Below are 12782 nucleotides of genomic sequence, written 5' to 3'. Positions count from 1 at the left end.
CTGTCATTCGCTGATAACTTCCACAGATGAAGTGAAGGCAGCTGCTGGTGACTTTGATTATATGGAGAAAAAAAATCATTTAAGCCACAAAACAACAAATGAACCCAAAATAAGCTTTGTTTGAATCCTCCATGAGTACGGAGCCATCCGTCTGCATTTAAAGCTTTATTCTCTTGTGTCGTCGTCACATGAAACTTACGCTGAAACATGTTCAGAACAAAGATGCATCAGTAGTGAACGCTGTCAACATTTCTTCTCCTTTTGCTTCATATTATGTTGAAAATAAAACAGAACACATGAAAACTAAACAAAACCATGTGACTCCACTTTTCCTTTAATTCATTTCTGTACATACACCAGCACCAAACTCCACTTCCTGTCCACAGAGGCTCGTTTGTGTCGATAAATTATTTTTTCATTTGATAAACTTCACACTGACGCTTCCTGTTTGGTCAGATGGACCCAAACTTTGTCTAACTGCACCTGGATCTTATCCTGAACATTTTCACTGCTGTCCGCGGAGTCCCACGGCGGCCTCGGCCCGTCGTCCTCAGCCGTCTCCTTCGTCCTCGTGGTCGTGATGGGAGCCGATGTCCTGCAGGTCCGGCGGCTCCTCCAGCGCCTCGTGATGGGCGTGCTGGATTGACACCATGCCTGTCAGGAGGGCGTAGCTCAGCATGGCGCCCAGAGCCACCAGAGCAGACAGGAACTGCTTCCTCCGCTTGTTGGGAACGTGGTCGAAGTCTCCGCCTTCAGAGTGGGGGGAAGTCTTCTGACTGAAGCTCTCTGAACCAAAAAACAACAACGGGGAGAATGTCAGCCGTGTTTCTACTGTGTTTCTACTCTAGGCGGTTTCTGCTCGCTCACGGTGGCTTCGCTAACCGCAGCGTGAAACACTACATCACAGCTGCTGGTGCACTTTGGTGCCATTTTGGCTCATCGTGCACATTCTGACTTTTTCTGCCTCGGTTGGGGTGGAAATACGAGTGTGCGGACCGGGTCTGCTGCCGTATCAATGCAGGGATTCCCACAGGACACATAAGGAAATCACCGCAGCAGTTGGAAACGAGAATTCCTGTGGAAAACTTTGCTTCTCGTCTTCCTATCGAAGAGGCGAAGCGCTTCATTTCTTTCCTGAGCTGTGATCCTCCAGCAGCTCCAGAGAGCCCGGCGCGCTTCGAGCACCAGTTTGAACACTAATGTCAGAGTTTCCAGGAGCAATAAACAAAATGTCAACCACAACAACGTGTCAATGTCACATTACTGAAGCATGAGACGAAGTTGTGTAGACCATCAGGAACCGCTGCAGGTTGCATTAACACGAGCTACAATTCAAAAGCTCCCAGGATCCTTCACAGGGTTTGTGGCTATGGTTTAGGTTTAAAGCTGAACCATCAATGACAAGCACCCTGACCCTTGACCCCATGCTCTTAGAACATGTGAGTGGGCTTTTAAAAGTTGTTCTTTCAAGTGAAACACTGTAACTAAAGAAGTAAAGTAGTAGTAAAGTGCTGCGTCACAGATTTGTGGGTTGATGCTGTAGTCTCTTTACTTTAGAGCATAAAGCAGGACTGTTGTGGTGAACTGGTGCTTTATAATTAAATCTGAATTGAACTGGGAACTTTTCCACTGGTGTCCCCGCTCACACAGCAGGAAACGGTCCACACAAGACTCCGACTACTGGAAATACTCTGTGTGCTGAAATGAAAGCGAGCTGGGAGCGTTTCAGACGGTGTCAAGTTCACAACCAAAACTTTCTAAAAGGCACCAACAACAAAAATCTCTCCAATAAAACAAACATCGTCTTTGTGACAGCGCTCCGATAAGCGTCCCGGGTCTTTTCCCCCTAAGTGTTACAACATGTGTGCCTGATGTCATCTTCGTTCCTCGTTAGTGATGGCAGAAGTCAAACAGCAGAAAACACGTTTCAGACTAAAATGAGACAATCTGTTTAGAGTGACGGTTTACACAATGTCACATCAATCTCAGACGGATAAACGATTCCAAAACATCTCAGAGGCAAAAAATGCTGACGGGCTTGAACTGTTGTTACTTCTCTTATTAATGGTTTCAGACATCTCGCTCTCAGAGTTTCACTTTAAAGTCTGCGAACAATTTGTCAGAAGATTAAAACGTCCTGAAGTGAGCGGGACGGCGTCCAGCCTCGTCCTGGACTCGAGAAGTCTGCTCTCGGACTGTTGTGTGCCTCACCTCGGCCGTCTTTGGGGAAGTAGAGCTGCAGGATGTTGGTGCAGAAGTTGGTCAGGTTGTCGAGAGACTTCAGATGCTGTTGTAGTTTCCCATTGGGCAGTTTGCACTTCAGGATGGGCGCCAGGTGACCAAACACATAGGCATCGAGAGAGGAAGGCCTGCAGGGAGAAAAGCTTATTAGGGTCAAAGTCCAATAATCTGGTGTCACCACTGCAACTCCCAGTGACAATTACTGAGTGCATCACTGTATGCAGTGCAGTAAGGTACATAAGGAGGACAGACGTGCATGAACACAGGGTGTCTACAAGAGTTTTTACCACAGTTAACATGATACACAGTGTTTTTCAAAATGATAGCCATCAATCTATCGTCTAACGTATATTTGACCTCCTTCTCCCGAACCCTCCAGCGGCCCCGGGTCTCCTCCTGGGTGGAGGTGCCTGAAACACCTCTAGAAAAGCTTTTAACTTAATGACCATCTTCAAAGTTTCCCCAGAGTAATACAAGTGCGCTGCCTGTGAGAAAAGCCAACTTCGTGTTTTCACGTTAACGTGTGGATGAACTTACGAGTCTCCAAAGAAGAATTTGTGAGAGCCGAGTCGCTGGGACAGCAGGTTCATGCACTCGGCAGCATCTCGGTACAACTGAAAACCACAAGACAGACACAGAAAGACAAAACTGGGTCAAAGCCAGAAGCTTCAGTTTATAGATCAACAATATCTGTAAAAAAGGCTCAAAAGGTGCAGGAAGTCTGGTTCTGCTAAAAAGCTGAAAACAAAAAAACTCCGAGCCAGTTTTGTCGTCTCGTGCTGGAGCTTTTGGGGCTTTTTCTGTTCCTGGTACTGGGACGGTAGAAGAGAGGCCTTAGGATACCCAGAGGTGTGTTCATATGTGGCCCTTTGTCCCACCAGACTTCACAAGATGGAAAGTCTCGAGTAGTCTAAGGAGCTTGGAAAGAAAAGCGTCTGGACTTCTTTAAGTTGCTTGAAGATGTTTCACCTCTCATCCGAGAAGCTTCTTCAGTTCTAAAGGCTCGATTACTTGCCCCCGATTCCCAACCTTTAACCTTAAATCTGCCAAGGCTACAATGGAGTCTCGAGCTGCCTGGATGTCATGCTTGTGACCTTGGTCCTCCTTGTCTGGAGTAAATTTCCTGCAGTTCATTGTTCCTCCTCTCACTGTGTACACAGCTGTTCCATTACCAGCTCCTCTGACTTAGTGCTATTGAAACCAAGCATTAAAAAGCCAAGGGCCACCATAAATTTAACTGTGAAAGCTAAAGCAAGGAACTAACATGGCCAAGGCCAAAGGTCCGTGTCCAACTCCTGTGCTGAAAGTCTGCACGGTGTGATGCCTTTTACGACCACTGAGAGCTGTTAATATCTCCACTGGACACCTCCGAAGAGAGCACATCAATTCGTTTCTTCATGCCTTAGAAACTCCTGCGACTGACTGCTGAGGTCGGGTTATACCAAACGTCTTTGGTACGGTCACTTAGAAAGGGCTTCTCAAACATGAGCGTTATAGCCTCAAGCACAGCCAAATGTTCACCAAAGTCATCAGGATTTATTTGTGTGACGTGTTTATAATCTCCAGGGGAAAAGTGTCTGACGAACTCACTTTTCTGGAGCATCCAAACACACCTCAGACTTCATCAGTGCCGACCACAAAAAATGTCGACTCTGTGCAACATTTCAGGCAGTTCTTCTACGGTTTCCCTCCAGATGACGGAAACACTCGGCAGTACATTCATATTTTACCCAGTCAGTATTTTAAAGAGTGTGACATCAAATTAATAACTGAATTATCTGGATGTTAATATTATGCTGTTGGACTGGAGGCGTGTTTTTGGCCCAGAGTTTCCATTTGCATCGGGTACTATGGACATTTAAAGGGCCGGTTCATCCAGATGACCATGTCGACGTAATGCGTAACTTCCAATAAAATGAGACTTTCTCAAACTTTGATTGAATCCATTATAAATACAGCCGCCACGCTGCTCTGCCGCCTTGATCACAGCGGGCGAAACGGGCACCGAATTTCAATTCGTGTCTGCATGAGTGCATGTGTGAAGCAAAGAGAGAAGCCCTCGAGGCTTTCAGTTACCATCTGATAGTCTACACCCACAACGATCATCGTGAAGCGGTACTGTGGTTTAAAAATCAGTTACAGGCTTGAAACGCCACCAGAGTTTCTCCTGGGATCACAAATATCCAAACTGTGATTCAGATGTTGTCCAGATCCTCTTCTTGGATGAACCATCAGACCAACTGATGCTATCACCCTCAGGCTCCATGACTGACTTTTTCCCTCTAGTTCACTCTGCTTCCTGGCATCTCTATTCCCCTTTCTGTACATACTCAAAATTCCAGCCTCACTGGTTTCTGCTTGACAAGCCAGACTACGTCTCTATGAACCATCCACCGTGACGTCTTTATCTTGGTTACGACCTGAAGGGGAGTCAAACTCAGAGGAAACAACCCTGGAAAATAGGCGACTTCGGCGATCGTTCATTCCTGAAAAGTCGACTCTGAAGGTTTCCGCACTGACAGGAACAAATTGCTTTTTAACTACCTTCCCCTGAACGCAGCGTGCCCTCTGACCTTTGTCCAAAGCGGACTGGTTGTTCTGCATGTGCACTTTTCCAACAGAAAGCTCCGCTGACAAAAAGTTTTCCTTTCAGTCTAGATTCGTTCCAACCACTTCAGCAGCCCGAACACATGGAAACGATATCTGTGTCTGAAGTGGAAAACCGCGGAGCTTCTGCATGTTCTGCTGTCACTGCAGCCGGCTGAAAGTCAGTGTTTCCTTCACAAAAGCGGGGGGTCTGGTGGACGCTCCATGGACACGGTGACCTCACTTTTTATTCTCATGCTGGAGTTTCAATTCAGGGGAAATTCGTTCACTTCTTTTATAAACACAAGGACAAAGAGAAGGCTGGGATTTATTGAGAAAGGAAGGAAGTTGGGAAAAAGAGAGCGAGGAGGAAGGGAAGAAAGAAATGCACAAGTTAGATTAGATAACAGGCTTTACGTATGTATCGAAGATGAATTTACTGCCTATAAAATGTTAAAGAATGACTTCACAGTATGGCATCTGGATCATCTTGATCTCGATCAGCTGTTTTATTCTGAAGCTGGTAAATCAGAGGAGGCTCGATCTCTTCTGACCTCCTCCCCCTCCGAGCGCTCACCTCCTTCTCCAGCTCCTCTCCGGCCTCCAGCCTCTCGTCTCCTCGCAGCAGTCGCAGTTTCTCCAGCTGTTGCCGCTGCATTCGTCCTGGCAGGAAGAAGTTCAGGGGGAACGGCATGTGCTCGGCGTACCAGCGCCGAGTCACGTCCACGTAGTTCTTTGGCTCGATCCAGAAAGCGTAAATCTGCAGAGGATTGATCCAGAGATTCAGGGACGAGCTCAGGAGAAACGCACTCTCGGTTCGTTAGCAGAGAAACTCGTCTCACCAGAGCCGGCATGAGTTTTTCCTCCATCAGAGAGATGAAGGCCAGGCTGTCGGCGCCTTCCTTGGCCGACAGGTCGTAGTCTGCATTGAACTTCTGGGAAGAAAAAAAAAGTACATCAGGATTAAACGTCGATAAAACAGGAACAAAGAGTGGAGCAAGTTAATGATGCTCCAATGAAAGGAAAAGGAGCTCACTGCAGTCGCTTCTAAACACTTAGAATCTGTTTTTGTCAGTGATTTGTGCCTGAATGTTCAACGACTTTAAAAAACAAGAACTGGCTGCACAGTCTGAGTTTATTTACCACATCACATCTTAGCGTCCTCGTTGTCTCATATTATCTACTGCCTCCCTGAACCTCCATGAACTGAAGCTACGGCATGAAGAAGAGTTGCTCCACAACAATGTGAGACACTGATGAAGCCATGCACAAGATGATTCCTGTTGAAGGTGGTTCTACAAGCTATCGAGTCACTGGGAGTACTGGAAGGACTGGGGTAGCAGCAGGTTTTAGGACACGCACAATACTGCAGTTAAGATGCTGTTTGAAGGAATGAGAGCTGGGAACGGGAGCGTGCTCCATGTTAGCAGGAATGTCAGTGAAAAATTCATTTGCATTATGCGTCAGTTTTACAACAAGCTGTAAACGGATTACAGTTCCAGCTTTATTTGAATAACAGCAAACAAAATGTGAGAGTTTCAGCTGCTCTTAGAGTCAAGTTCAGTTTCTGAAGCTTCGGTCGTCTGCAGGAACGGCTCGAGAGGAGCTGAAGGTGTTTGTTTTAGTGTGTGTTGGAGGGTTTACAGGCTGCTGCCGTCTCTGCGGTTTGAACCGCTTCCATGTTTCCTCATTAGCACAAGCAGCTGCATACAGTGGCAGCAGCAGGGAAACCAGAACGAGCTGCTGCTGAATTCACGCTCAATGAGCCGCTCTGATCAACAGCTGAGTGCACGCAGCATTAAGAGAACACTTAACAGGTCCTCCTCGTACACGAGCGGGGCCCCGAGGGGCAAGAACACCACAAGAAGATGCAAAACGGCAACAAGTACTGTAAAGAAAGAGAGGAGCTGAAGGGCTGACGGTTTTTCCTTCCAGCAGTTTTCTCCTCCGAGCTTCTTCAACAGCTTTCCTGTCGCTGTGGTTTCTGAACAACCTACCACATGGAGAAGGCACCGAGCATGCTGGGTAATGTGTTCCAGCTGCTGAACGAAGGCCGAGCTCCTCAGCGAGGGGGGTGTGGGCCAGAAACTGCTGTTATCACTGGGTTTGAGAGTTTCTTCCTCAAAGATATTCAGGAGCAAATGTCAAAGACGCGCTTCCAGTTTGGGCTTACGATGCTGCTTTAACAGCAGGCCGCACGACGCTGAAGCAAACCTGGAAGCTCGACAGCAGCTTTAGCTCATTTTATTCCAGTGAGCAGGTGCAGAGACACACCCACACTAACAATCATGACAACATGTGATCAGAAAGCATATCAAACCCCTGCAGGCTGAACAAGTCTGAGTAATGCACGCCACTCTTCACGTGCACGACTGTGAAATATTTATGACAACGTGTCCAGGTCGGTGTGAAAGTGCCTGAAAAAGCTCCTTCTCCATCCACACTGTACAAAGGTGGAGGTCCACCTTTCTTTCTACCTTCTTTCTCCTGCTGAGGTTTAACAGCTGGAATGTGTCTCTGGCTGCAGCTTCCTGTTGTTTAATGAGTTTTTCCAACTGGCGCGTGCGCGCACACGCACACACACACACACACACACACACACACACACACACACACACACACAGCAAAGGGAAAAGTTTTGACTGCAGAAACAACAAGTGGCAATCAGAGTTTTATTCCTCGCAGCTCTGCTTTTGTTTTCCATCAGTCCTGAGAGTGATGATTTCATTCTCCAATGTCCAACAGAACATTTGAATGTTAAAGACGTTTGTTTCTTCTGTCGGACCGTAACCCTGGGAACGAGGTTTTACCTGTTTTCTGAGGTGGATGATGATGTCAGAGGGTCGGGACAGAGTTTCTTTCTGATTGGTCCTCAGAGCAGGAAGAGAACCTGAAGACAGGAAAAACAAAAATCAATAAGCGCTTTCAACAAGTCAGAGTTTCTTCTTCGTGTGTCTGCAGCGCAGCCGCCTCACCGCTGGGACTCCTCCAGGGGTTGGAGATCTTTCGAAGTTTGAGAGGAGCTCCAGCGAACTGGGCGTAGGCCTGAAAAAAAAGAAGAAAACACGACAACACATGAGAAACACAATTCAAACTTTTTTTTTTATACAGCACCAACTCACAGCAACAGTCAAGCTGCTCTGTATTGTGAAGGCCCGCAACAAAGGACGACCCCCTATGACCGCGGCAAAAATGACCCCAGATGAATGAAAGTGAACTTTCAGGAGTCCAGAATCTGCATTTTACGCTCCACACTCTAAACAAACGTTATTTATTGTTTACCCTGGTGTTTAGTTTTGCTTCCTTCTTTGTGCCTGTGGGAGCGCTGACCTGCTGATGGACCTGTCAGAAGAAAAGCATCCAGGAAACAGACCGTCTGGACCTGATTTCATCACAATCCATCCGACGGTCGTTGAGACATTTCAGTCTGAACCGCAGTGTTGGACTGAGCAACATTTCCATGTGTGGAGCCAAGCAGGCAGCCTGAGCAAACCCACTCAGACCACACTGACATGATGTCTTCACGGGAAACTCAGACGAGTTCAAGGACTCGTTCAGCAGAAACTACAGCCCCGATGTTACGATCAGATCAGACTTTCCAGAGTTGGGACCAGAAAACCTCTGAAAACAAAGCTGCAGACCGAGAGAACCGTCAGTCACCGAGGACGAGGACGCTCATTATCCGGAGACCTGCTGACCCGAGGCTCAAAGAGCTGCTGTAAGACAAACACCTGAAAGCTTCCTGAAGCCTCTCTGTTCCTCTCTTCAGTCAGAAAATCACTGACCCAATTATTTCTGCCAGACAGAAACAAAAACAACCTTATAACGAGGTCCCGCTCACACGAAGAGTTTTTGAATTACTATGCCCACACATTCCTCTAAAGGTGGGCGTGGCCAAACTTGGAAGCTGGATTCCCTGAATATTAAAAGGTTTATAAAAAGTTGGGAAGCTGTGAAAAACAAGAGGCGCGTAATGCTGGATACAAGAAAGGGAGCGATATTTCCCCGAGTATATTGGTGATCGTTATTAGTGCATTTGTGTTCATAGAACTTCATGTTTTCCTGGAGTGTTTTGCCTCAAAAATATGCAGTTATGATTGAAAATAACCAAAATGTAACATCACACAATGGTTTTTTATGTTCTCTGTCTTTTGTCAATTGCCTGCAATTTAAAAAAAACTACTGTAACGGTCAGAGGATAATTAGTAATGAGCAGCGGGGGATTGGGACCGACTGCTCTTACAGTAAAAGCTGGAGGTGACTCAATTCTTCTGGAAAGAAAGAATAAAAGCTTCGCTCAGAGTCGAGAGCCTCGTTCTGCTTTTACAACCAGAAAAAATGAGGAAGAATTTCCCCATAAATGTGCAGCAGTGAAGTCAGAGGACGATGAAAGTGGAGCTGTTTGTTCCACGCAGCTGTGGCAGAGCGTGAGCTGATCTCAGTAACACGGGCTGCACAGTCACTCTCCAGGCGCGATGGACGCGCTGGATGTGCTGAAAACAGAAGAGTGTCGTCCACTCCTCTGCTAAACAGTTACATGCAGAAACAAAGGGAAAGAGTCCTCATGACTCCCAGTAAAACCAAACGCTTCATAACACTGCATCTCACAAATGATAGAAGCTGAATGTGAGCAAAACGACATCACAAATAAAAATGGTGATAAATGTGTTTAATCTGAATAAATGCAGCCTGTTCGTGACCTCGGTTAAGAACAGGCTGCGAGCGCCGGGGTCACAGCTGGACGCTGAGATAACAACTCGGACTGAGAGACGCTTAAAAGAAAACACACAACAGGAAGACATCATTTGTCACGATGAAGTGCTGAAAGTCTTTCACTTCACCTGTGTGGACGGCTGAAGCTCCGCCTCCTATCTGCTGAGACCACAATAAGAAAACCAAGAAAGCTCTGATTGAGTGTAAAGTGCAGTGGTGGATTCACATTTCTCCGGTGGTTTGGAAAAACAGCAGCAGTGACACATTAGTGTTTTCCAACCGCTGCTGAGGAGCCCGTCATTACCCAGCATGCACTGCTGCTCTGCTGTGTGATTTCAGTCCAACACAAACATGTTTCAATCAGCTTTAATCACTCAGCAGAGCTCTGAGGCCCTCAGCGCGGTCGGCAGGCGGGGATCATCGTACCCACACTGTCACCAGAGACTCTGGACCACGGCAGTAATGGAAACTCTGCAGCCACAAAGCATTCTGGGTGGTCGCGAGTCTTTAACTACACCTAATGCCTCCACTTAAAGGACAAGTCCCCGTTTTTAAGCATGAACTGAATGAATGATGAGGGAAGCTGCTTTTATAGGACGGTAGAAAGTCACAGCTCTGCTCCTACAGAACAGACTCGTTTCTTTGCCTTTGTGGATGACGCAGTTCTGCTGTTTAAAATTAAGACAAGTGCAAGTGCATTAGCAGCAGCACACTGCTGCGCACACACACTGCTGCACACACACTGCTGCGCACACAGGGCTGCGCACACAGGGCTGCGCACACAGGGCTGCGCACACAGGGCTGCTGCTGCTGATTATAAAACATAAGAAAAGAAAATATGTCTACAAAAAGGCAAGAAGACATTTTTGCACTGTCCATAAGTTTAGTTTTTCGCTCAGCAGTGTGACTGTTTGCGTCTGCTGGTGAATGCCTGCACCATCAGGACACAGGGTAAGGAGCTGGTCAGGTGGGAGGAGCTCAGAGGGGGACGGTTCCAGCTTCTGACCAGGACTCCTCCTGAGCGCCTCCTTTGTGAGGCACTGAGGCGTGTCCAGATGGAATTATGGAGACGTTTGGGTGTTTCTCAATTCAGAAGATAAAACTTTTCAGGGACACAGTCATGAAACAGCCAATGCTTCCCCGTTACATCACCAGCTGTGCTCGCCCTTACACCAGCAGCACAAAGTGCAGCTTAATACACACAGCGACTTAAAGCACTTTTAAAAACACATTTGAACCACTAGACTGATGTAAAACTGAAACTGAGGCTGATGTCTGACGAACGTGTCGATAAAAGAACCTCTGGTGCCATCTGGTGGTCATATAAGGAACTACAGGTCAATGACTATTTGGTAAGAGACAGATTTAGAATTAATTTATTAATATTATATTATTAATTAAAGGCAAAGAAAACAGATGGATGGATTATTACATCTGGACTCTGAATACAGTGTGTAATAAAAAATAGATTAGATAACAGTAGAAAGCTTAAAATAACAGGCAGTTCTTCCTCCCGTCCACTGAGGACGAGTAAACAGTCACACTGCAGGAACCATGGCACGCAGCACTGCAGCTCTGCCCTCTCTCTCTGGGCTCAGGACCAAAGCAGGAGGGTGAGACATGCCCACTGGAGCAAAATCACAGCAGGTCCTGTTAGGCCTGTAACAACACTGCTCTGCTGACTGAAGAAATAGTACATTTAGGGACTTGTACAGCTGTGTCATGTCAGATCGTCCACAATTAATTTTTATGTGATATCAAAATATCTGTTACTGCTGTAGCAACGCCTTGTGCTCAAGTTCTCTAGGACACGCAACAGCGAGACGATCCTGGGACAAAAGCCACGTCGGCCTCTGATGGTGATTTAGCATCAAAAAAGGGAGCAACTGTGAGAAATGAGGAGCTGGTGATGTGACCCACATATGAATAAACATCATTTTTGTCCATAGCATCAGAAATATAATTACTGCAAATGAAACATCATAATCTAATTTTGAGGGTATGAATGAGAAAGAGTTTTACTGTATTAATCATCAGAAGCTTTTTTCATCTGAGCTGTACTTCACTTCCTACAGGTGAGCTGGAGTCACTACAGCCGGCACTGAAAGAGCCGGTTTCCACCATCATCCTTCTTCATGAGGATGCGAGCCAGAGATCTGGCTTCAGTCAGCACACAGGCACAACTCCAAACGATCGGCCGTTTTTTCTGCTCATCACTGCGCTCTAAAACTCACTGTCACACAACAAAAACAGACCCTGCTGTCATTCAAAACACCACAGAAGGAAAAGACCCAACACACAAAATCCAAAGTCCTCCATGGAGTCAGACTTTCCTGCACATCAACCAGAAGCACTGCTTCATGAAACATGAAATTCATGTTTTAATCAGATCAGCTCCAGACTGAACGTGGAGCATTTCCACCTTCCAAAGCTCCACGGCGAGCTAGTGCTGTGTGATACTGCAAATGTAGATGCCGAGTAGATAAAGAGCCAGTACTGCTGATACCAATACTTTTAACTCATGAACGCAGATGATGTACAAGAGAGCAGTGTGCTATGATTTATGAGATCTACTTACATTAAACTTAGCAGATAGAAACAAAGTATCGATCCTATCGCACTACTATCGAGCCGATACCAATACCAGCTTTAGTATCGACACTATCGATACTTGGATCGATCCGTCCACCTCTACAGGAGCCGAGAGGAACCATGCCAATCATTGTTGAATATTGTTATTATGTTACCGCTGATCGGTCAGAAAACTTCCCGTTTCACCTCCAGCTGAGCCACATGGACATCAAGCTTACTTATTTTGAGAACAAATGAAAGAAAAACTCCGTTTCCGCCTAAAGTCGGTTTATTGCAGTCTGGTTGTGGAGTCATCACTTTACCGTTTACGTGAGTAATCGATCACGCTCCGTGCAGCCGGCAGTTTTATGATGAAACCTCGCTAACGCACGCTTACTGAGGCGTTAGCATTAGCAGCCGTTAGCACAGAGCCGGCCCACGCCCCTGAGCGTGAACGCGCCCGTGCACAGAGCCGGGACCGGGCCCGGTGTTAGCGGACACTCACCAGAACCACCAGGCAGTCGGTACTGACCGACGGCAAACCCCAGTCTCCTTCCCAGCAAAACAACTCATCGGGCGCCGCCATCTTCACCCCGGATGGTGACCTCTCACACCGGAAGTAGCTATCAAATGAAGTCTTTTGTAAAAACGCATTTCAAAGTAAAAGGATT

The 12782-nt window shown here is 46.7% G+C and overlaps 1 protein-coding gene across 1 annotated transcript; it reads right to left on the bottom strand.

Moving 5' to 3' along the window:
- Window positions 1–316: 316 nt before the first annotated feature.
- mtx1a (metaxin 1a) lies at window positions 317–12747 on the bottom strand. Its single transcript, XM_082551702.1, has 8 exons — window positions 12617–12747; window positions 7803–7872; window positions 7638–7717; window positions 5670–5762; window positions 5405–5587; window positions 2779–2855; window positions 2212–2369; window positions 317–786 (listed from the first exon to the last, which is right to left on the bottom strand). Exons 1-8 carry the CDS (start codon window positions 12695–12697, stop codon window positions 551–553), a joined length of 978 nt encoding a protein of 325 aa, XP_082407828.1. The 5' UTR covers window positions 12698–12747; the 3' UTR covers window positions 317–550.
- Between the last annotated feature and the right edge of the window lie 35 nt (window positions 12748–12782).

This window comes from Aulonocara stuartgranti, assembly GCF_965226115.1.
Source record: "Aulonocara stuartgranti genome assembly, chromosome: 11".
NCBI lineage: Eukaryota > Metazoa > Chordata > Actinopteri > Cichliformes > Cichlidae > Aulonocara > Aulonocara stuartgranti.
This window is presented reverse-complemented; position numbering and strand designations above follow the sequence as displayed.

What these genes read in the sequence shown, in the direction of transcription:
- mtx1a (XM_082551702.1), bottom strand. Translation starts at nt 12,697, where the DNA reads ATGGCGGCGCCCGATGAGTTGTTTTGCTGGGAAGGAGACTGGGGTTTG. An exon ending in CCCCTGGAGGAGTCCCAGCG is followed by an intron (nt 7,718 to 7,802) that starts GTGAGGCGGCTG and finishes TCCTGTCTTCAG; the next exon opens with GTTCTCTTCCTGCTCTGAGG. An exon ending in AAATTCTTCTTTGGAGACTC is followed by an intron (nt 2,370 to 2,778) that starts GTAAGTTCATCC and finishes TTCTCCCTGCAG; the next exon opens with GCCTTCCTCTCTCGATGCCT.